This window comes from Anas platyrhynchos, chromosome 2, assembly GCF_047663525.1.
Source record: "Anas platyrhynchos isolate ZD024472 breed Pekin duck chromosome 2, IASCAAS_PekinDuck_T2T, whole genome shotgun sequence".
Classification (NCBI taxonomy): Eukaryota; Metazoa; Chordata; class Aves; order Anseriformes; family Anatidae; genus Anas; species Anas platyrhynchos.
The window spans coordinates 137,762,974-137,788,523 of record NC_092588.1 but is presented as its reverse complement, the minus strand read 5'-3'; the positions used below and the strand labels follow the sequence as shown (position 1 = coordinate 137,788,523).

The following is a 25,550-nucleotide window of genomic DNA, read 5'->3' as shown; positions in this document are numbered from 1 at the left end:
TCCCTTTTTTCCCCACACAGTTCACACAGTTCTAGAATACTAATTTTAGAAAATTTATATTCAGATGAGCTGACAAATCTGATTGTCCTTGCACATTTTTTGAAAGAAATGGTTTGACTTTTTTTTTTTGTTGTTGTTGTGATTTATTTTTAAACAGGATACTCAGTGGCTGCTGGGGAATTTACTGGAGATTCTGAACAAGGTAAGAACCCATTTACTTGAATGGAAACCACGTGGCTCTGCACCTATTAAATTCCTCTGTTTGGATCCTTCCACAGGTACATACTTTTTATGCATCTGAAACACTGGTGAAACTTAAGCTATCCATGCCCAATATTCTTAGAGGCAAATATTTCCTTAGAAGATGTAGCATGCCAGAGCAGAATTTAAGTGACCTAAACACCTGAATCTGCTATGGTGGTATCCTCCTGCTTGTGTGTCTGTTCTGCAGAGCTGTGACATCACAGGTGGAGCCAGCTAAGCTCACTGAATTTAGCCAATTTGGTGATGTAACGAGTAGTAACGAGTGGAATCAACTGTGCAATCCTCCACAGTTCTGTGGCCTGTACTTAAGTTACTCAGCAGCATAGAGGCTGCTGGAGCTCAGCACCTGGCTGGAGAGATGCAACCTAGTTTGGCAAAGTCTGTGTGTTGAAACATACATGTACATACAGTTAGCTGAAAAAACACTGTGATCCCTGGTGTTCCATACCTTAGGAGCTATATATCTTGTTTAAGGCTGACAGTCAGAAAGTATTATATAAGCAGCAGATTTCTTGGGAGTATGAATAGCTCCATGGTCCGGACTCACAAGTCAATAGATACCCAGTAAATTTCTACAAATGAAGCCAGCTCCCCAGAACTGCTGCTGCTTAATCCCTGTAAAGTTTAGAATTTCCTGTCCTGAGCCACTCTGGAGTCAAGAAGAAAAAGAAAAAAAATAATAAAAAAAAAGACACAATTTTGAGTGCAATGCTCAAAAAAATAAGGAAAAAAAAAAAAAGATATGCTTCTGACAGTGGAAGACTGCAGCCACTATATGATTGGCACAAAGAATTGCATCGTTGGCTGACCTCACAGTCCTTCATTACTATTTTCATCTCCTCTTGACCAGACACATTCAACCAAAGCGAAGTATATAAACCCAAAGCAGAATAGGTGAATGCTAGGTCAGTCAAGGAAGATGTCTGAGGCGCTCTGGTGTTTGAAGCTCCTTCTGCTGTCTTCTGCTGTGGGTATTGTAATGAGGGAAGGTTTAGACAGTATGACTGCTGGCTGTGGCTTTGCTCTTTTCTTTGTCTTTTTTTCCCTCACTAGTTGTTTAAGATTTGGCCTCTGAGTGTAATCGTGTACTAGAGAGCAGCTAGGTCCAGTGTTACGTGTTCTAGTTCAATTAATTCCCTCAGTACCACTCACAAAAACTTGCTTGTAATGCTTTTAGATAGCTAGCGTGTGCACAACTTGTCAAACACTTTCATGGCATCAAGCCAAATAACAGATGGGAGAGAATGTTGTGCAGCCAGAAAGAAAAGGGGAATTTGTAATGACAATCATGTTTAGCTTCTGTATGATAGCATGTGTTGCCACAGCTAATTCTTGTTTGATCAATCCACAGCTGTCAGGTAACAAGCTGAATCGGAGTAACAGCTTTATTGGACTGTTCCATGCTAAGTAGGTGGAAAGAGACTTCTGGCAAGGTGTGGAGTGTATTCAACAGTTCAGATGTAGTATTTCAAGCAACTGGATGCACTGGATGAATGTTAAAATATTATGAATGAATGCCTTGAAGTGATTTGCAGGTGTTTCTGATACAGATAAAAAGCCAAAATCCTAAAGTTATAATGTATCAAGGAAGATTTAAGTGGCATGGGATGCATGTTGCATGAACTGCTCAGATAGCATAGCCAGTTCATTGCCAATTGTTTATCTTTCAGAGTTGGTTGCTGGAGTCCCAAGAGGAGCACAGAACTTTGGCTATGTACGTACTGGACTCACGTTTTATCCTTTATATAGTGAGAATGACATTTATAGTGAGAATGACATTAGGCCATTTGGAAGGTTAAAGGCTATATTATATTTTCAGTCTCTTTGAGCCTAAACTTTCTAATCAAATAAAACTGCCACTGGCTTTTACACTCAGGCTTACCTAATTGAGATGAAATGCTTACTGGCATCGGCTTTGAATATTAAGCTCTTACTCCATTCTGAAGTCTGTTTTCAACAGCCAGTTACCAGCATGCTTTGAGTACAAGTAGTATCCCACTGCCCACAGACCCTGGCCTAAGTTTACCCATAGGCTGGGGTATTTCATGTGCAACGTTCTGTCCACAGTAGAGAGAAGTCCATGTTCTGATTATTCATACACGGTGTTTATTTTCAGTGTTTTTTTTAAGTACATAGACTGACTACCAGATGAAAGCAGGTACAGTACAGTTAGAAACTGAGAGAAGGGTGATGTGTGAGTACACAGCTTTTCTCTCTTAGGAAGAAAAAAAAAAAGTTTCAGGTGTTTCTGATTGGGAAACAGAAAGATCCCAGCCACAGACACATTATCTAGCTTCGTGGACCCAAAATTCCTTGTGTCTCTGGAACTTATTGATACCATTTTTCAGAGGAAAGGTGTGTATTTATGTATATATATGTATATAAATATAAATGTATGTTTATATGTATAATATATATGTTTATTTTATATATTTATATATATACATATACATATGTGTGTGTATATATATATATATTAATTTCTGTTTTCGTGCCTAATAATGTAGCTGCTGATTATCTGATATGCTGTGAATTGCAGCTGTTCACATTGTCTGGTAAGGAAGGAAACAATTTTTTCCCCAGTTTCTTCATGGGGGAATTAAACATGTAAAATTGTAGTGATCTATCCAAGATAACACAGTTAAACTGTGGTGCAACAGAAAAGAATTGATGTGTTTTCTTGACCACATTGGACCATCCTTCAGCATTTCACGTTGGTTTGCAGTGATGCTGTGCTGTATCATCTTTGTCTGCGCTTGAAACTTTCCATATCTTTCTATTATCAGGTCTCAATCATTAATTCTTCTGACTTGACCTTCATCCAGAACTTCACTGGTGAACAGGTAATGTCAAGCAACTATGTGATGAAGTATTATATATCAAGAGGATATAATTTCATCAATATAGTTTTAAAAATATGTAAAATGTTTACCTCTTAGAACTAATAACCATAGAAACAAAGAGTTTTATCAGTAAAAACTTCTTAAAAATTGTTATGATATGAAAGCCTATCTGTTGTTTTTTGTTTCCAGATGGCGTCTTATTTTGGGTACACTGTTGCAGTATCTGATGTTAACAATGATGGGTAGGTTACCAAATATATTCAGCTCCACTGAACATCCATAGAAGCAATGCCTGATATTTATTAATAACCACAGTTTTTCAGGTGCTTCATGCCTCAAAATGCTTCTTTTGGCTTCTCTGCTTTTCTGATTGTTCACTTAGGTTTTTCTTTATGCAATTACAGTGGCATAAATATTTTCAGGCCTAGTTTGGGTAAGTTTATCTTCCTGAATATTTATTCAAAGCAGCATGGCAGAGTGAGAATGTCTAAAGTCTTAGGAAACAAATCCAAGTAGAGGTAGAGTGAATAAAAAGTGCAAACTGCTGTTGGGGAGAGATAGATGCAAGCCACAAGTTCATTCTTCTATTCTTAGAAGCAGGTAAGTCTTTTCACAAGTAGACCATTCAGAGCCTCACTTCTCAGTTTTAAGAGCTTTTCAGTATCACTGATTCCTCTTTGCAGTGCCTTCTGGCTGGTCGTCCATTTTCATCATCTAGAGGTCCAAAAAGTGTCTATGACCCACAGTTGTTATGACAGCCATTGTGCTTGCCCGAGGGAGAATGCTGCTTAACTGCCAGGGTTATGCTTAATGACACTGGCCCCATTCAACAACAACACTTGCTGACTTTGATCTTATGTAAAATCCGATTAAATGCTTTAGAAAATAAGGACTTTAGTAAGCGATACTAGTAAGATACTAGCTTTTTAGAAAGGAGTTAAGGATTAGTGAGGCTCAGAACCTTGTAAGCCTGCATGAAGGTGAGCTAGGATTATATTTAGAGCTTTTCATACTCTTTCCTATTGCAACTTGTCTCAGCTTTGTCTATGCTTTGTTCTTGTTCTTGTCATTATTTCTTATTAGTGATGTAAACATAGTGCATTAAATACTTTCTCCGGGCTAAATCATTACTTCCCATCAGGGACTAGTGAACCCTTCAAGTTAGGGATATAAGAAATGAGAAGAGGAACAAGGTGATCAAATGTTACTGTAGTTCCAAAACTAAAATGGGGTGGAAAAAGGCTTCAGCAGTTCCTGTGATATCTTTATACTAGTTAAGTCGCTCCAAGGCTCTGAGGTCAGATTTTGTCATAATACTTGAACTTTCTAAAACTATTTTTTCTGATACACTGAGTCAGGATTAGTTTAGTGTTACTGCAAGGTGTTACTAACATGCAAGGATGGAGAAATATTGATCTTAGTTACAAAAAGCACTCATTAGACTTTCAGGGAACTTATTAGTTAACTTCTCATTGAACCAAACTATTTTGTAGACAGGTTATTTCCTGTGAATCACAGGGTTACTTGGCAGGTCTCATATTTTCTGTGTACCTCTAAGACCACAGTTTATGTCAACAACATAATCAAAATGCTGTTGAGGCCTGTGTGGTCTTCCAGTCTATATCTTAAAAGAAATCTAATGACTTTCTCTGAGATCCAAACATCCCACAGAAAACAAAACACAAAAAGCTCTACATGATAAACATGTCTGATTATATATAGTCCATCATTGCTGGTTTGCACATATAGTCAATGGAAATATTTATCTGAAAGGAAAAGTAAAACTGGAGGGAAAGAAAATAAAAGCAAAAGGGAAATGTCCACTTCAAATTCACATATTTTTTTTCAGCTAAAGACAAAGGAGGTAGTGATGACCTTACCAGTAGCAGAAACCTGATTAAGTCATATAATGAAAATATTAATAAATATGATGAATTGCTCTAATAAGGCTGAAGATGGCTCTAAGCCTTATCCTAGGAAAACATTTCTGTAGGCAGAACAGGGAAATTGAGGGTATTATTTCAACTACCCTTTAGTTGCCCACTGCTAGTAATCAGAAATCTTCAGTGAAACTTAACAAATCAAGCTGTGCCATCAACTTACAGACTGAATTCCTAGTGAAGAGAAAAAGAGAGAACACTCAATTTAGAGTAAAACAATTTAAGAAAAATTGTGGAATAAATTGTTTACTGGTCTTTTATGGAGCCTCTATCAAAGCTTCCCACAGTTATACTTTGACCTCTTGACACTTCCCATACTCCTGCTTTTTATTACAGGGCAGCATACAAAGCAACCTCATCCAGTCTCAGCAGGTGGTCAGCTTGTGCTTTTAGGGAACCAATATTGGCTAGTTATGTTTCTGTGCTGGAACAAACATAAATACACTGATTCCTGTTAACAGCACCATCATAGGCAGTGACAAAATAAATTTAATGGTGCAGTTCAAAATACTGCACACTGAACTGCCCTTTTTGATTTAATATTGCTGTTAAGGGACATTTGCTTTGCTTTTGTTGCCTTTTAAAAGACAGGACATCACCCTGAATTTGGCTCACAACTCCACTTCTGTAAATATAAACTCCTACAGCTAAAAGCCAATTGAAATTTCCTCCTTCACCTATAAAAATAAATAATTCCAATCACATGGTGCTTGCAAACAAGTGACTCATCTAGAGTGCTTGGTGTCTAAATACTTACATTTAGAAACTGTAAAAGGTCCTAAACAACTGACTGTAAAGCATGGTGAGCAATGATTGCTTTCTTATTACCCACTTGGTGAGACACTGGGAATAAGAGAATGAGGATAACAGAGAACAAGGTAGCTGAAGAATCCTCTCTGTCTATTGTATGTTGCTATGACGGTGGGGGAAAAAAAAAAAAAAAAAAAGTCCTTCTTATAGAGGACTTGCTGAAGCAGCTTATCTTGACCTGAGCTTGGGCACTAAGAAAGAAGAGGGAACAGCAAGAGGGTGAGGGCTGGAAGTTTGGTATGGGTGGGACATGCCAGACCTGGAGGGAAGGCCAACTCAGTGATCTGGGAGCTCCAGGTAGCTCTGCTACCCATAACAAATCTAGAGGTAGGTCAGTCTAATTTAGGTGAGTGCCTTCCTCCCACCTTTCCCTCTTAGCCATCTTAGCTGCTGGGTTTTGGTCCTGCTCACTGGACTATTCATTATCAGTGTGAACATGTGGACTGCGATGTAGTAAAATTACAGATGATAATGCTACCATGCAATGCTTTTAGTACATGGCGTACATAAAATAACTTATGAAAAAAGAACATTAATGATCTGTTTCTGTTGTTGCTGTTGTTTCATGACAACAGCTGCAGCTGACATTCTGTCCAAGCCACTAACACCTTCCATTAGCAGAGAACTTTTGATGTTTAGTGTGGAAGGAAAACCCCACCTTTGCTGTGAAGTCAGCTTCTGCTTCCTTCCTTTTGTAGTTAGCCATGCAACGGAGTAATATCTGACATATAAAAAAGAACTGTACAGAAGTGACCTAACACTTTGAATTACAGTTTCCTTTGTGGAAACATCTATAAAACTTAATAGAAAAATAACATTTTGAGTAAGTGCTTTGTCACAATTTACAGAATGTGTAACTTCTACAATGTGATTAAAAGGCATTCAAACGAGACATTCTCTATTCAATTCCGTGGTACGCATCCTAGAACAATAGTGTAAATCCATGGTAGAGTAGCAGCTAAGCTACTCCTAGGACATGCTTCTGTGGTTTTGTTGTTGTTTTCTATCAGGATTAGGAAAAACACTGTAGTGCATTTTTCCTAATTGGTTTGCTAATGAATAAAGCCTCTGTGAAAACATCACTATTCAGAATATGGTGAAGTGAGCATATAAAGTTTTCTGTGATTTTTACAAAGTTGGAACAAAGTTTCATGTTAATGATAGAGAATATGTTTTCTAAATTTAAAATGCTAGGATTAAGTAGTAGTAGATCTTTGCAATAACAGAGTTCCTTAATATGGATGACCAGTGCCACTGAATATAATGGGAATTTTCCTGTTAGTTTACAGGGGCTTGAACAATCTTCAGAAATTTATCTGGTACCATTGTTTCATATTTCAAAATGATCTATTATGAACATTTCCTCTTGTTACATGTCTATCAATCTTGCTTGATTTTATTATTTTCTGTCCAGTAAAGCATCTTTTTTTTTCTTGCCAAATAAATGTTGGTAAGATGCAACATATCTTTTGATTAGTCTGTCATCTTTTACTGATCCTTCTTGGACTAGCAAAACATAGAGATTAACTTTTCCCTTTAAGCCTCATATTACTATGACTTTTTGATATCTTTTCTCTTTAATACTTAATACACCAAAATAACAGCAAATAACATAAGCACCGCAGCTACTCTAATATTCAACAGAAGAGTTTTCAGAAATGAAACTTTGGCTTTGTCTCCCAGCTTACATTTGAATTAGTGATGAGGAATTCTCTATGATTTGATGTTCTGCCTGTGTTTCATGTGTATTACTTCAAAAATATCCTGGCAAGTGGCAATTTTTGGTCTGTTGTTCACTTACTGATGTGTAATGTTAAAAAAAATCTACAGTTGATATGAAGCTTTGTCTTTCACTAGCGCCATTAGCAGGATATATCTACTGAACTTGTTCTGCTAACACAGATTACCTCTGAGTTAAATTCTGGACTTCTGTATCATAAACTGCAAAGTATAGCATTTCAGTGTCTATCATGGGCATGAACCAAAGTACGATAAACTCTATTTAAACCTTAGCAGAAAATTTTTTGCTGTGAGGTTGATTGAACACTGGAGCAGGTTGCCCAGAGACGTTATGGAGTCTCCATCCTTGGTGATACTAAAAACTGGAGTGGGCACAGCCCTGGGTAGGCTTCTCCAGTTGACCATGCTTTTACCAAGTGGTTGTGCTGGAAGAACTCCAGAAATGCCTCCCTGCCTCTTTTAGTTTGCTTCATCTTAAACAAATGCATGAACTTTGTTGGTTTTGCTCAGTCTCTCAGTGACACTAATTTTTGTTTGACTCTTCCAGTTTAGATGATATCTTAGTTGGGGCCCCTCTCTTTATGGAACGAGAATTTGAGAGCAAGCCTAAAGAAGTTGGGCAAGTTTATCTGTACCTGCAAGAAAGTGCTTTCCTCTTCCAAGACGCGCAAATTCTGACCAGCACGGAAGTGTTTGGTAGATTTGGCAGTGCAATCACACACCTTGGAGATCTCAATCAGGATGGATATAATGGTAATTTTTATATAATGTAGTAATATATATATGTGTGTGTGTATAACATTGATATTAAAAATGGCTAAGCAGTGAAGATGAAGTGTCTGTGCAGTGCCTGAAAAAGACGTTTCACCATGTAATTGCTTTTGAAAGTCATGAGGATTTACACTAACCCAATGAAACTGGTACTGAGGGCCAAACCATAAAAAGCTTACTTTTAGGACAGTCTTATTCACTACAGTGCTATTTTTTACTAAATGCTAACATGTTCATTTGAATCAAAATATTATCTGTTGTTTTATAAATATAATTAGATTTAAATACTTAGTTAAGATGTTGAATTTGTTTAAAAGCAGAGTTCTCTTTCTCTCTTCAAATGCTTGGATAAATTGAATAAGGCTTAGTAACTGGAGCAGGAGTATCTTGCCCACAATGAAGGAAGAGGATAAGTACAGGGATACTGTTTTGGAATCAGGCTTCCACTGATATTTAGGCACAGAAAGAAACAGTTTCATGGTGGGATCTTTTCCAGATACCAGTAGCACACAAATAAATAGCAAAACATTCACCAAGTAAACCGAGAGCCAAAGTTCTGGAAAACAGTCCAAGTAAATTAATTTGCTTAATTGTATGAGATAGCTTGGATGCTTTGAGCACCTAGAGTTAGGCTCCTACTCACGGTCAGTAACGTTCTCATCTTACCTACATGCATTTTCTTACGTCCTGTTTCCAGATGCTAGGGACCTGCAAGGAGGCATCTCTGCATCTAAAGCCCCAAGGGGTTTTTACGGGTGGAGTTATTTTGAACAGTAGCCTTAAAGATACTTCAGCCAGTAAACTAAAAACAAAGGACTTAGCTCCTCCTTTTGCACAGTGCTCTAACCACTAGACTGTAGGGCAGTGTGGCGAATGTGTGTCTCCTGTGCAAGGGATAAGTCATCTCTGGATACATAGGATTTTACTGGGGTTCAGGGTGCAGAAAACTCCAATCCCATCTTGCAGAAGTCAATGGGTTGTGGTTGGTGAGAATACCCTCATTGGGTTTTCTGGGAATCCCGTTTCCCTGGAAGCCCCAGCCGGGCTGAACCCCATGGTGAAGACTTTCTCTTTCCTACCTGTGAGCAGCAGCAGATGCCTTCAGCTTCTCCAGGCAGGGAAGGCTGGTCTCCGTGGCATTCTGGTAGGGAAGGGAAGATGTATTCCTGCTTGTATTTCTTGCTGTATAAAGAATGCTAAGAAGGATCTAGAGCTGAGGTATTCTGCTTCATAATTGAAGACATGAGTCGCAGAGCTTTGTTGCCTTCCTCCCTTCAGAGGGAAGGTAGGAATTCCAGGTGCAAAAGTCAAGTTTAATAAAGGAGTCTAGTGTCAGCTCCTTGATGAGATCCTAAAAATTATAGCTGTAGATAGTGTTTCCTGTTGGCTAGCTCAGCTAGTTCAGCTGCTGAATCTCAGTCTTTGAGTCTTTGACTTTCTCCACTTCTATCATGATTCTCTCCACTTCCTATGTGTTAGAATTGTGAAGAGCTTTGTGAGTTCCACTTCTTGGATATGACACCTCATTTTTTAAGTATTGCAGTGCTCAGTTGCATAATACACAAGGCCTCCTATTTCCTCCTCCTCCATTTCTCAGTAACATGTTGGCTTGGTATAGATAAAACCTTACATTACATTGTTCTCTTTTGCATACTAACACACTGGATGTTTGAAAGGGGTGGGTGGGGTTTTTCCCTGTGTTGAACATTTTATCAGGAATAATAAAATTAATTTTCTGTAACAGCTATTCCTTATTAACTAGGTGATGGAAGAAATCAGGGAAAAATTTTATCTGACTATATAAAATGAAGTGGATTCAGGCATTCATTATGTCTCAATTTATTAAAGCTTATTAAATGTCCTGGAAATGCAGTAGAGGAATACAGTGTGGATTAGCAATTTAGTACAATGTAATAACACCCTCACAGGATGAGTTTGTAAGCTTTTGTCATAAAAGTTTGATACATAAGACATCATGAACATTCTTGAATATCTGCCCTGAAATTAGAATGCACAGAGAAGTACAGAATGCCATAGTTTTTGCATGTACATAGCAGAAACCTTTTAGGTCTGATTTCCCGCAGGGACTTAATTCTTGCTTTGTTTTAACTGTGCCCATTCTTTTTATTCTTTTACTGTGCTGCAGACATTGCTATCGGTGCACCATTTGCAGGTGAAGACCGAAGAGGGAAAGTGTTCATTTACAATGGATACAGTAATGGGTTAAATACTAACCCTTCCCAGGTTCTCAATGGAGCCTGGGCCTCACAGTCCATGCCTTCGGGATTTGGCTTCACTCTGAGAGGAGACTCGGATGTAGACAAGAATGATTACCCAGGTAAGATTTTTCCATTAGAAAGGGAATTTCATACTTCCATCCCCTGGAAAATGCATCATGCCTAAACTGCTCCTTTTGGAAGGCAGAGGTCAAATTAACGAATAGACATATTTTTGGATAGTTCTAGCTTGCTTTCCTGAGAGTTAAAATCAGACAAAACAAATACTCCCTTTCCTGTCAAAAGACATGATCAGAAAGTCAAGAAAGGGCTTAAACAGTTACATTAACATAAAACATGTGAAGTTTACAATACAAGCTTAACCCTTTCCCCCCACTGAGTGCTCTCAGCTTATTGAACTTGTAAGGTTTCCTTCATTCTAGCATTCTTTCTTAATTAAAAACATGTTGTGTTGTAGAAAGAGATCGACTTGGTAGTGTTGCTAAGTTGTTTTTTGCTGTCCAAAGAGATGATGGGCTGTATTTGGGTTCTTAACAGCTTTGTTCTCATTACAAAAAACAGAGAATGCAAAGACATTGCTTAAAGACAGATATTTAATTTGGGCCTTTCTATGCTTTTGTTTGTTTGTTTTCATTCTGCTGTGTCAACTTTTCCTCTTCAGGTTAGCTGTGATTCTTTCTTATTAGTTTACCTGACATGCATTCACATTTGTCAAGTTGGTAACATCAGTTGAGTTTTGCTGGGAAGGAGGTGTTTGTTTTTTAAAAGAGGAATGTTCCCAGCATCCAAGTAGTCTGAATGTTGAAGATATTTTACATGTGTTTGTGTTTACTCTCTCTCTTCTGAAAACAAATCTGTTTTGTTTCTTTTCATTAGAATTCAGAAGCTTAGCAATAGCGTGCAATAAAACATCATATTTTTTATTGTGAAAGGTTCATCCACAGTAGGATGCTAAGTCTTTGTTTTCTAACTCACTGTGAAATCTCTCTTGTTAGCCTGGGTTGTTTCAGGCTAGGAGTTCTTAAAAGTTGTGTTCTTTAGAAAGGGAAAATTTTGATTTTCAAAGGGACAAAAGTGTGATCTCTTTTGATTTTGTGATGGATTGTAAAAACCTTAGAAGAGTTTTGCTTTTGTTTTTCTCAGATGAGGAAGAAGGTTTCTGGAAAGGGGTGTTTATGATAGAAATTACAGTCTTACCCAACAGAAAAGCTGACTGCAGAGTAATAAAATGAGGCTATCGCTTTAAGTGAGAGAAACTTAAGCATTTAAGAGAAAGGACTTTAAACAGTGTTCTGACTTTTTGTTTGCATATTGTCTGTGATGCTATTAATAGTTTTTCATTGTCCATGACTAATGAGGTTGTTTTGGACAAGGGAGCTCTTTATTAAAGTTCCAGCATTTAAACATTTTCTAAAGCACACACAAGGCCCCCTAGCAAAACCAAAGAAAACAGGATATTGCATTCCTTACATTTCTAAGATTGAAAAGATAGAGGGAAAGGAAAGATTCTTTCAGATCTTCTTTGAGTCACATTGGGAAGCAAGAAGAGTAGAAGTCTACCTACTGTATAAACCACTTTTTGTGGAGCATCTTTGAAGCTAATTAATGAAAAGTTTGGATGATGGGACTCGATCTTTCTAAATGTGCACTGAGGAGCTTCTGTAGTCAGTTCACTTGTGAGATTTACTGGATTTATCCTGCCTGTCATTGTTGGCTCTGCTATACATCCTACTTGAAGAATTTCCCATTGTGATATCAGCATACCATGAGTTAGATGGTTTGGTTTTGTTACATGAATTATTTATTTTAGAAATAGAAAACAAACCTACATTTATCATAATTAGCTTTTTCCTACATCGCTCGTTGAGTATCTGGATGAGCAGTCCTGAGCACTGGTGAGAATCTGTCAGAAAATGACACAAGCAAAAAAAAAAAAACACACCTTACTATTAGCTGACCACCTCTTCCTTAAGTCATACACTTGAAGCACCAAAACAGAGCTGTGAAAATAGCACAACCATGGCACGGTATTAGCACAAGAATAGAATACCTTCCTGTGGGTAAAAGAAAGAAAGGAAATAATATGGGGAAATGCAAGTCCAGGACAAACACACTAGGCAATGAAACAAGTAATCCTTCTTGTGTCAAAAAGCTTTTCTTTTTTACCTTCTGACGGAAATCCTGAAGGGCTGCCCTTGAATGAAGAGGAAAGAAAGGATAGAACTTTGAAAGAATATGAAGGAAGTTTTATTTTAGATGTCAACTGAGAGGCAGGGCATTTGCTGACTATAGAAGGACTTGTAATTCAGTGCTTCCCAAACTATGGGTCATACCTGTGATTCAAAGAGGGTTGTATAAGATTAGGAAAGGATCTCAACATTTTTTTAATGACTATATTGTAAACTCAACCATTTTACAGAAAGAAAAGGTTAATAAAATCAGGTTATATTGACTCATCACTCTCAGAAGTTCAGTTCCCTGGAGATGGGGAAATGAGAGCCAGCTGTAATGTCTGGCTGAAGGTATAAACACATATTGCCACAGTCTAAGGTGAGAGTCTCCCAGCAATTATCTCTTCTATGGTCAAAGAGTGGTGTGAAGACAAATAAACTCAAAAAGGGATCAAGCTTTCAAGAAGTTCAAAGCTTCAGACACTAGTTTGTGAGGGCTCCTTTAATTTAAGCGGTGCTGGTACAATTTTCTTGAGTCTTTGTGCCTAACGTTGTTCATGATGCAGGTATATCCCTGGCTAGGAAGTGAGAGGCATTTCATTTTTCATGCACTGTGTAGCATTTTCAGAGATTTTAGAGTTTCAGTGCTTCATCGTTAAATCAGACGACAGATTAATGTTCTTGGAGCAGCACAGTGGATTCACAGACTTGGAGGCCAGAAGAGACCACTTGCCTGTATGGCTTCCTCTCACAGATCACTGAACTTCATCCTGGACTCTCCCATGAGCCAGCACACTTAAAGACTGAGTTACAAGTTGGGGAATACAGTTTCTGAAAAGTGAGGATGAATCACAGTCTGGTTTTTCTTCTATATTTTAGTAATTTTTTAGTAGGGTCAGCATACAGACAGGGCTGCTTTTCCTTCTCATTAACGGTCCTCTCAGTGTAATGACCATCTGTCTTCAGCTGCCCTGGCATAGATATTAGTGCTGTAAAAGTAACAGACCTCTTCTCTGAGCATTGTGAAAATACAGGGATTTTTTTAACCTTTCAACAGGGAAGATTTAGTTTTTGTTATTAAGCACAACCCTAGGTTTACATCTCCACAGACTTCCAGAGCAGGACTTCTGTAAATCATGTCAAGTTCACAGACGCTGCAGATATTGTGTGCCCAGAACTACTCCTTTATCTACATAGCTGGGGTGATAATATGCAAGCCTCTACTTTGCAGGCCTAAAAGCAGTGGGAAACTTTCAGCCCTGGGAAGCACCAGGGGTAAAACCCTGTGCTGCTGACAGGTGTGTCTCTCGAAGGACGTGCAGCTGCCCCCTCTGCTCCTTTCTTTGTGGTCATATGAGAGTTAGGCAAACTTTATAGTCTGATACAGTCTAAATTTGACCAAACGTTATAGTCAGAAAGGCTATAAGGAAGCAGTAACAGCAAGGTAAATCAAGCATGTCAGTCAGATATGTCAGTCAGAAGAAAAAAACAGAAGAACGTGATCTGAGGCTTAGTGCTGTACTTCCAGGTGAAGAGGCCGGAATGTAAATTCAAGAGCTAGATTTTTGGGTGAAGATCATAGAATCATAGAATCCTTTAGGTTGGAAAAGACCTTCAGGATCATCAAGTCCAAATGTCACCTGACCTACTGAGTCCCATCACTAAACCATCCAACATCCGCCCATAAATATTTCCAGGGATGAGCACTCCACCACTTCCTTGGTCATAATGTTCCGATGGGATAGCCATGGGATTCTCTGTAGCAGCACCTCTTCAAGGTTTGCCCAGGATCTTTTGCAGTCCCTGCCCCAGCATGCCTTTCCTGACTGCCTATGTCTATGCCTATCTGAACAGTCTAATGGTAACTTTCAACACAGTTACCACTCCCTTCCCAGTAAATCTGGAGCTTTTAGGGCCCCTTTGCTCTATCCTGAGTTTTATTTGTGTCACAAGGCCTGGAGCAAGGAATGAGGTCTCAGCTTAGGCTTACATTTTGAATTGTAGCTTATTTTATGTATTATTTTATCTATCTTTTCTAATTGCATAGTTAGAAAATGCAACTAGTTAGGAAAAATAAACTCATTTCTTTTTGCTTCTGGGAATCAGTTCAAAGCTGTTCCCAACTGAGTGCTTGAAGTCTGTGATTATCTAGGTGACGGTGCTGCACTTCCAGCTGGTTCATCTATCTGTGCAGGGCTCAGGCATTTGGAGGCTGTGAGGTTTCCACCCTCACATTTGAGCATATGCTCAGTCACTTGATGGCTGATTATAGCTGAGCAAATAGTTTATAATGAGAAACTTGCTCAACTCATTAAGCTTGCTTTCTTCTTGTGGCATATCCTCCGGCAGACTGTGGTTTGTTCAAATGTTTTTGTGAGCCAGGGTTGTTTAACCAGTTTCTTTTAACGGTGTGGGTGGATTCTGAGCAGTGCTCTGGATGAATTCACTATTCAAAGGCTGTTGATAGTTAATTAGTTAATTGCTCAAATACATTATGCAATATGGTTTCTGTTCCCTGTCTGCTTTGACACTTGTGTAGGTCTTCCCTATTAACTTAGAGATTCCCCTGGAATAAGTGTCACTGAAATTTGATGGTGATCAGGGTATCACAGTTTTAAACAAATGCAGTTCTGTTGGCCTGTTCTTTTGGTTATTCTTTTTAGTCAAGCCTTTTTCTGCCAGGGAAATGGATAAAGCCCATTATTTTGGGCTCAGTTATTGTCTTAAGAGTACACATATTTATATTTAATAATTCAATTAAATAATATAATACAAACAATTTACTCTAGAAACATTTTAAGAAAGAAACAAGTGTCATAATCAGACAAAATTTCCTAAGAACTTCAGCAATCCAGTGTAATCATATTAAAATAGGAGTATTTAGCAGCTCCATCTGCTAAGTACGTTAACTCAAACAGTGGAAAGAAAACACTCAAGTTTCTTTCTGAGAAGCAAGGGTTCTTCAGTGCTCATAAGTTTTTGAGAGCAATAGGCAGCATGCCAATGATATCACAGAGTCATAATCTAGTGATGATTAAATTATGAAATTGGTCCAGGAGATTTGTGGAAGACAAACAAGTTTAATCAATGAAAAGTTGCATCTGCTCTGGTAAGAAAAGACTGCTGAGCGTGGGAGCCAGAACAAGGGCATGGGTTCTGCCAGCAAATGCAGAAGAGCTGTTGTTTCTACCAGCTAAATTTGTCTACACATGAATAATCAATCAAAAATATAGTGATAAGCCAAGAATCTTCTGAAAATATGGTAATTTTACGATTAACAATTGTGCAAATGATCTATTTAATTTATAGATGTGCTTTTCTAAAATTCTTTGAGTTATTTAATGAAATTAACAATATTTTGCCCAATAGAGTATAAGAATAAAGCAGTTAATAACAGGAAGTAGGAATTGACTGAAGTGACAGGACATGACCTGCCTCCTTTTGGATTTGTTTGTAGTATAATGGAGTGAATAATACACTGCACTATGAAAGGGTCTCATTCAGACAAAACTGGAGCATTGAATTAGCCTTAGGTGTTATTCTTAACAGATCTGCTTCCAGAATGGTTTAAAAACATGAGGATCGAGACAGTTGAAAATGGTACAAGAAAGTGATTCTGATTTGGGTGGTGGTTGAGTGTCATATTCAGCTAAAATTCTTGAGGAAGGTTGGCTGAATTGGATAAATCCTGTGTCCTTCATTATGGTCAAGCCTGTAGTAACGGCCATTTAAAGGGAAAGTTATTCTGGCCCTTTCTTACTGTTTAGTGATCTCTGAAATCCTAGAAAGCAGAAATAGAAATCCGATGGTGGGGAAATAAAAAAGAAGAAAGGCTCACACAAAAAAATTAACAGGGTTTTCAGTTACGCAGTTTCTCACTCTCTTTTGCGAAATTTCCATTAGCACCTACACTGATAGGATTCTTAATTGTTTTCCAGTTACTATTTCTACTATGCAATTAAATTGACAGACTACACAATATGCTGTTTAAAGCTGCCAGCAAAACATACTGAGCCCATAAAGCAAACACTTTCATGCCTGTATCCTGATAGAGTTGTGGTGGGGCAGTGACTCATCTGTCTGTCGTTTTCATTTCTGTGTTTCTGGCAAGTGAAATGTGTGCCAATGGTGCAGTTCTTCGCTGACTGCTGTTCTTGGCCCCCGTCTCCCCATGAAGATGAGATTCCGTGCCTTGGCCACGTCTCTTGGGACCGCTGGACAGACTCCAAATGAAGGGTGGAGTGCTGAGCACGCCACACGTTCCTCCCCCGCTTAAGGCTCCCTGGGGCTGCATCTCTCATAAGGGATGGAGATGTCCTTTAAAAATATCAGGGGATCAAAGAATTTGCTCAAGTTAATAAATGAGTTGTTGAGACTGGAAGTAGAACTCTACTTCCTTCAGTTAGTTGAAGATTCATTCAGCATCATGGCTGGGTTCTGCCCTTTAGCACAGCCTTTAAGGTCTGGCATGGCCACGTGGAAGGTACAGGTAAAGAGATGAGCTTAAAAAACCTATCGAGCATTTTGGTTGTGAGCCCTACAGCTCATTTATGCCACAGCAGCAATGAGGCAGAAGCACACCAGCCCTTCCTTCAGCTCTGCTTCTCTGAAGGAGGAACAGATGGTAAAAGATCTTCTCAATGAGTTGGCATAGACAAGGTGGTCATTTACCTGAATCTAGAAGGATCCTCATCCTCCTGAAAACATGAAATAGAAAAGGAGTGAAGGCCATTTTGTGAGTCAGATACCTCTCTCTTTTTCTTTCGCTATTTGTAAATACTCGGACCTTAAAAAAAAACTACTCAGAAATGCAAAGGTGCAGTCAGAAGTTTTCATCTGCTTTCCTTCAGGCTCTGCTTGGAAGGGTTACACTTCGCTATGCTGTTTTTTTTTCCTTTTTTTTTTTTTCTGTGTAATTCCAAATTCCTCGTTAAACCCTTGTTTTCTAACTAGTGGACTTTATATCAGTGACATTGCATGTGTAGCATTAACAAGAAATGAATAAAAACAACTTCTCTCTATTTTTAGGAGCGGAAACTTGCCAAGCTGCGGATAATTTAGACATGCTTTTCTTTCATAGAAATGATTAATAACTTTTCTTCTTCAAAACACACAACAAATTCAAAACTTCTGCATATAAGTGATCTGATTTGATGTGTATTCAAATCTCTTGGATTTGTATCAGTGTCAAAAATGGTTTGTTTTGTTGTGTTATTTTTTTTTTTCCAATGAGAAGTATAAGAGTTGACCCCAGAAAGCAGTGAAAGAAAGAATAAAGCTAAATGCTCTGTAAGAGAACAAGTAAAAGCAAAGCCTAACTCTAATGGATCTTCCAGTAAATCCTCTTCTTGAATATATAATGACTTGGTCCTTATGTTAGCTCACAGATGTCACTCCTGGACATAAGTATGTTTTATTCTTTGCACATTTATTCTGAAGTCCACTTTTCCTTCTTAGTAGTTTCACGCTGTTGTGGTTTAACCCAGTGGGCAGCTGAGCTGCTTATTTCCCCCGCAGCTGGATGTGTGGGGAAGAGAACTGGAAGGGCAAAAGTTAGAAAACTCATGGGTTGAGATAAAGACAGTTTAATAAGAAAGGAAAAAAAAAATTGCACACCCAGCAAGTGATGTCTAACGCAGTTTCTCACCACCAGCCGATCGATGCCCAGCCAGTCCCCAGGCAGCTCCCCTGGCCAACTCCTCCCAGTTTTATGTTGAACATAACATCATATGGTACGGGATATCACTTTGTTACATTTGGATCAACTATCCTGGCTCTTTGCCCTCCCAACTCTTGGTGCACCCCCAGCTTTCTTGCTGGCAGGGCAGCACAAGAAGCAGAGGAGTCCTTGACTTAATATAAGCACTGCTCTGCAACAACTAAAACATCGGTGTGTTATCACATCTATTGTCATTACAAATCATACAGATTAAAACAAAAAACAAAAAAACATAACACATGTACAATGCTACTATGAAGAAAATTAATCATATCTCAAGCAAACCAGCACACACTCGTTCAGACTCTTTAGCTGAAGAATAATTATGGCCAAGAGTATAAAATAAAGGACATGTCAGGGAAAAAGTAAGCTCTTGCAAATGAGAACAGGATGAGCATGGTCCCAGCTGTCCTAAGCATTTGTTCAAGTGGAGCTTTTGTGATGGTGCCATTATTGAATGTCCTCATCTTTCTAGCTGTGTCTCCAAGCCTGGCTGAGGTGGCAATGCAGAAAGACTGCTCAGTCTTTTGGTGACTGGGGACTGTCATTGTTCCTCTAAAACCATTAGCTTCTGTTTTCAAATAAGCTGGGTTCTGTCCCAGAGAAACCAGGATTTAACTGGTAAGCAGATGTGCAAAATTTTCTTCAATGTCAAAGTGGGGATGCTGAGATAGTGGGGACATAAGTTCATAAAGCTGTAGATACTGAAATTAAGATTTCACTCAAACTGTGGAGGCTAACTATGTCTCACAGACTCATTCTTTGTAACTTCAGGTTCAAACAGGCTACGGGTTATTAAACTTGAACTCAAGTTGTGTGTTCAAGCTTTACCTTGTGTCTGTGAAGGATTGGAGTGCTTTATTTTTTAATGAAAAATCAGATTATGAAATCATCGCAATTTTAGAATATGGATAAGTCATAGATACCTGCTAGTTTTGTCAGTGCCATAGCACAGCCCTGTAATGAAACCTTTTGACATATAGTCTGGTATGAAACAGTACATATCCTAAGTTATGTCAGTTACAGAATTCATAATGACAGAAAGTTCTGCCGCTTGTGTTGTGGAGCCTTTATGATGATAGGTATGTCTCAATCAGTTGTTCATTTAAGAGGAAAATATATTTAGGTCTTGGGACTGTGAGCAAGCTCTCTAGAAAAGCTGCTAATGAAAAGGACTCGTAAATATCCAAAAAAGGAGACAGAAGCAACACTTATTTTCTGCTATTTAAAGTATTCCTGACTCTGAAGCATGTTTCTGTAAGGCCAATGGAAGCAGAAAAATGTAAATGTTATGCAAAAAGTAGATCAGATCCATAAACTGTCCATGCCCTCTCCGATGAGGATGTTAATCAGTGGAATCCATTGTAGGACAGGCTGTTGCCCATGTGGAGTGCTTGTTTAAACTTGTTAAATCCTGACCATCTGAAGGGCAGACAGCACTGGAAAACACACTGCCCGAACCCACCAGGCTAATTAGCACCAGAGCTGTGTCGTTGCGTTATGCTCCGTGACTTCAGTGCCTCTAAGCACACCCACGCTCAAACAATGGAAACAGCAAGGAAGGGTTTGTTTGTCGGCCCTGTCTACTGGTTTCATGAACTCAGTTAGATCAGCTCAGAGTGCCAGGCTGTGCCACTGCAAGGCCTGTTGTAAGACCCGGCCTACCGAATGGCACGTTTGTAAATCAAACCATAGGATAGCAGCAGTAGAGCGAAAGAGGTACCCAGCTGGGCATTGCATTAGGGCGTAAGAAAACAAAACAAAGCTCTTTCCCATTCTTGATCTGTGCTCCAGCAAGAGGCAGAAGGAAAGCTGAGCCTTTTTTCCGTGCTGCTTGGCCCCAGCTTTTCTCCAACAAGAACTGGAGATCTACGTGATCTTTCCAGCAAGCCAGTTGGGATCTTTCCAGAGAGCACCGTGTGGGGACTCCAGGTGAAAGGAGGAAATATTTGGGCCTGTAGGATTCCAACCCAGGCCTGGTAACAAAGATGTGCCCAAGGCCCAGTGAAATGCTAACATTGTTGACCCTATTTGTTCCAAATGGTGACTTGTGATGGCTTTCAACTGATAACTATTACAGGCCTTAACACATCCTATATGATGCTGAAAACATTAGTAACTATGAAATTAGCCATCCTCCAACCTATGCCTTGTTTTCATGGTCACAAAGATGTAATTTCTTAAATTAATGAACAAATGACTTAAAGCACAAAGCAAGATTGGAAGGATTGTCAGGAAGGAACACCATTAATTTTCAGTGTGAACTGCATGCGAGTGACCAAAAAGTTTGTTTGCATCTCTTTGTGTAATGGACAGTTAGTGGTTTGGGATAAAACTGAGAGCAGCCCTGAGAAGAAGGATGTGGGGGGTGTTGGTGGATGAGAAGCTCAACATGCGTCAGCAACATGTGCTTGCAGCCCAGAAAGCTAACCATACCCCGATCTACATCAAAAGCAGTGTGGCCAGCAGGGCGAGGGAGGGGATTCTGTCCCTCTTGTGAGACCCCACCTTGAGTGCTTCTCTCAGCTCTGGGGCCACAACACAAGAAGGACATGGACCTGTTAGAACAAGTCCAGAGGGGGTCCATGAAGATGATCAAACGGCTGGAGCACCTCTCCTATGAAGACAGGCTGAGGGAGCTGGGGTTGTTCAGCCTGGAGAAGAGAAGGCTCCAGGGAGACCTTGTAGCAGCCTGCCAGTACCTAAAGGGGGCCTACAGGAAAGCTGGGGAGGGACTCTTTGTCAGGGAGTGTAGGGATAGGACAAGGGTAATGGTTTTAAATTAAAAGAGGAGAGATTTAGATTACATATCAGGAAGAAGTTCTTTACTCAGTGGGTGGTGAGGCAATGGCTGCCCAGAGAAGCTGTGGATGCCCCATCCCTGGAGGTATTCAAGGCCAGGCTGGATGGGGCTTTGAGCAACCTGGTCTGGTGGGAGGTGTCCCTGCCCATGGCAGGGGGTTGGAACTGGGTGATCTTTAATGTCTCTTCCAACCCAAACCATTCTGTGGTTCTGTGATTCTATGCAAATGCATGGATGTTGAAGGCATTCTTCTTACTCTTTAATACAAACTGCAGAGAAGCAAAATTGTACCATGCCTGACCCTGTGTTAAACAGATTTACACTGACTGGATACAGCCAAGATATTTATGAGCTAGTCTTGTCCAGTCTTAAATGTTTTCTTTAAGATAGCAGTGTTGAAAAAATTCCTAAGAAAGTGGGAATTTCCACATTTGTTTCATGTTACTGCATTCTGTATATTAGTAATCTTATTTAGGATGGAAAAAAAAATGCATGAGAGGCTTCTATATAGTTCTTCTGAAGCTGTTTTCTTTCTCCAGATTTAATTGTGGGTGCATTTGGAGCTGGAAAAGCAGTTGTTTACAGGTACGTGATAAATACAATGGATTTTTAATTTTACAGCTTCAGTGGGAGATCTGTGAATAAACAAATGTCACATTTCTTTGTTTCCCTGGTGCGATGTGTAAAAGATGCTGATTACAGATGATAAATGAAGCATTGTGTGAGCAACAAATGTTGTTTTACAGGTTGCTTTTTTCTCATTCTCAAAAATTCCAATTTTTCATGAAAATTTCCATGCTTAGTCTTAGTTCAAGAAACTCTTTCTGGAATGCTTGACTCCTCAGTTAATTTTAACTGAGACAAGAAAAGAAAATGGTGTCTTTCCTACCTTTAAAGCAACTTCACACAAAATTCTGTCAAAAAGCTCTTGCTACAGCTCATCAGAGAGAAATTTATGAAGCACAATGCTGAAAATTCATTTATTTCTTGGAGGAATGGTACTAGTAAGAAATTCATTATTCAGATGACTCTTGACTCTTTGGAGGTCATGCACATTAAGACAATCTATTTATTAGAAATAAAGACTGCTGCTTTTAGCTTCAGTTTAGAAAAAATGTATGAGATCTCACTTTGCAAATCTCCAGAGTTGTTGCTGACTACTGTTTTTTGCTAAATGCACTTTTTGATTAGAAGTATAAATTACAACTACCAAATGCATAAATGACTATCTGCTGCAGCCCTATTAATGCTGATGTGCAGACAGTTCTTTGCATTTAAATATTCACCATCCGTTACTGCAACGATGTAGCCATATTTCCTCATTCCTCTCTGTCTTCTTGCTGTCTGTATTCTGAGCAGTACCTGTCTGAGAGAAGGCATGTTCTGTTTCTTGGATGAGTATTTGCCAAAGCATAAGAATTCTGTAAAACAGGAGCATTAGCTCATTTTTGGTAACACTATTAAGCACAGTGAGAAGACCTGGTTTTCCTGCTGCCCTGTTTTAGAGTCATGCAAATATTTTGCAATGCATCACTTTGCAGTGGCATTAAATGACTGCACAGGATGTGAAACATTGGAGAATGAGATCCACTGTGTACTTTAGATAGCAATAAAAAATGTGTTCTATTTCATTTAGGAAGGTGAATAGCAAGCAAGAATCTCTCCATCTTTCTGTTTCCTGTCCAGAATGTATCAAATACCAAACTTGTCATGCTGGAGAAAGTTTTATTAGCTGAACTTTGCTACAAAAAAAAAGGTTTTCCCTGTTGTACAGAAATGAAGGAAGTAACTATTTTTTGACTATCTTGCTGAAACAATACAGAAAAGTGATCATAAAAGCTCAACTGTGGGTTAAAATATGAGGAAAGTAACCGTAGTAAGCTATTTTTGGCAGAATTATCTAAGTTAAAACAGTATTATCTAATTATCTAAGTAAAACAGTATCATTGTCTTAACAGAATTTTGTTTTCTCTTTTAAACTGCTCTCAATTATGGATTAGCTCATTACTTACTAGCAGATTGCTTTTCAGAGGGATGTTTCCCATCACCACAACCGTGTATTCACATGCTCAGCAGAATTTTCTGTGATGATTATTCTCATTTTCCAAAGTCAATTGTCTCAAGACATGATGTCAGACAGAGTTTACTTTATTGTTGGTTTAAGATAATTCTAGATCAACTTCTATTTTAACTAAATTATGTTCATTTTTTGAAGAACCTTAAACAGTGATAGCAAGCCTGAATATATCACTGTTCATGAAGAAACACAAATCTGACAGTTTATAAAATAACAGCCAAGGGACTTCTGTAATTTCCAAAAGGCAGGCTCTGGCCCTGTATGAAAACACAGTGTGATGAAATGTGTCTGATGTGCGTGAATCCCAGGACAGACCTATTGTTAAGTGTAGCATACTGTTTCAGCGATGCTGTGTGCTGTTAACCTGTGTTTTTTTTGTGAAGAACTTTTGAAATGTCATAGCAGAAGGTATCATAGTTTCTGACACTCAAAAATATCAAGGGTCTTTTGGGTAGGAGCAGCATTTTAAAAGTATTTTCTACCAAGTAACCCTACATTTCAAGCTTCTTTGTGTCTATCTCAGTTGTTTTCTCTGGTGTAACTTAGGTACTAATGTGCTGTATGTAGTGAATGTTATTTCTGTCCCTTAGAGCCAGACCTGTTGTGACCGTGAATGCTCTGCTTATTCTGAACCCTATGATTGTGAATCCAGACAATAAGACTTGTCAGCTCCCTGGCTCTCAGCTTTTGGTAGCCTGGTAAGTTCATGATTAGACAAAAAACATCTTCAGCATCCTCTTCTTTCTCAAATAACCTCCCACTCCTAGCTTTTCTTGCAGCTTTTTGTTGAATGTACAGGTATTCAAATATGCTATAAGCTCAACAACAACAAAAATGATATAGAATAGAGTTCTTTTTGACACCTTCCAATACTTCACAGATTCTCTAAATGAAGTAGCTAAAAGTTCAGTGGTGTGATATCCTCTTTCATGGGAAGATGTTCAGTGTCTTACAGGATCAAGCTGCAAAATCACATTCAGTGTCTGGATGAGTGAAACGTGTAACAGCCAAGATTGACAAAGCATTCACCTGACAAAACACACATCTTTGCTGAGAAAATATCACAGTGAAAGTGATGCAAAGAGCTGGTAGTCCCACCAATTTCTGCAACAGAAAGAGAGATCTTAGTCCTTTGTGGAAGAGAGAAGGTGTCCTGCTCACTACGCTGAGAGCAGTTCATGGGATGTTGTTTCTGGCTGTCTTTGGTCAGAGGAAAGCTATTTTTAGTGCATCAGGCAGGACAATGTTGGATAGAGCCTTAAAAGAGAAACCCTCTGCCATAGTAGCATTTAACTTTGAAAAGAAAAAGTACACTCAGAACCTTGAAGCACATTGAAACAATTCAGGATCAGTTACAAATATAAATGTCGTAGGACAGTTGGAGGCTATCTAGTACTATTAACACCACATGCAGGTGCATTTACAGTACTATAAGAAAGTCACTTAGAAAAGACCCCAAATAACAGCTGATAAAACAGGCTATTAGAAATACATTAGATGCTTTTTAGAAGTTGAAATCATAACAAATGAGGAAACTAAAAACAAAACAGAGCATAAACACTTGCAAGTTGAATATAAAATTCCAGTAAGTCTTGCCAGAGAGACTGTACAGAACAGATTTCTAAAATATAAAAACTAGCCGTAGCATTTTAATTAAACACATTAGGGGCACAAAGCCTGCAGAACATGGGATGTATGAAAAGAATATCAAGGTGTAAAGGAGAAAGACAAGGTGACTGCACTAATTTTTCACCGCTTTTAGACCAGAGGTGGTCAGAGGGAGTCCCCACACTGGAGACATTCTTTATGGGAAATGAGTTCTAAAAATAGTCGCAAACATAATAGTTAGCAGAGGAGGTTTTACATCAAATTGATAAATATGAAAAATAAAAAATAATCATGACCAGAAACAGTTTACTTAAGAGACGTACAGGAACTCAACTCTGACACCATTAAACCACTAAATATATGGGCTGTAAATGCAGTGGGTGCAATTTGTGACTCAGAAGTGCTACATCTACTGATTGTCAAAATCTGGGACAGGGTTTTCAAGAGATTTTCACTTTTACTCTATTCTTTTACTCTTTACGGAACTGCTTATATTTATCATTACGTTCCTCATTTCTGCATTGTGTGTAGTAAAATCACCCACCTACAGAGGAAGGTAGAATGCAC

At 38.7% G+C, this 25,550-nt stretch overlaps 1 protein-coding gene across 1 annotated transcript in view; it reads left to right on the top strand.

Moving 5' to 3' along the window:
* Window positions 1-25,550, top strand: part of ITGA8 (integrin subunit alpha 8) — a 110,024-nt gene that overhangs the window by 20,661 nt on the left and 63,813 nt on the right. Inside the window, exons 9-16 of the mRNA XM_038174267.2 lie at window positions 158-202; window positions 1,935-1,978; window positions 3,051-3,107; window positions 3,297-3,349; window positions 8,145-8,350; window positions 10,515-10,706; window positions 21,838-21,883; window positions 23,966-24,073. Coding sequence (XP_038030195.2) covers window positions 158-202; window positions 1,935-1,978; window positions 3,051-3,107; window positions 3,297-3,349; window positions 8,145-8,350; window positions 10,515-10,706; window positions 21,838-21,883; window positions 23,966-24,073 — 751 coding nt within the window. The remainder of the gene's footprint in view (window positions 1-157; window positions 203-1,934; window positions 1,979-3,050; window positions 3,108-3,296; window positions 3,350-8,144; window positions 8,351-10,514; window positions 10,707-21,837; window positions 21,884-23,965; window positions 24,074-25,550) is intronic.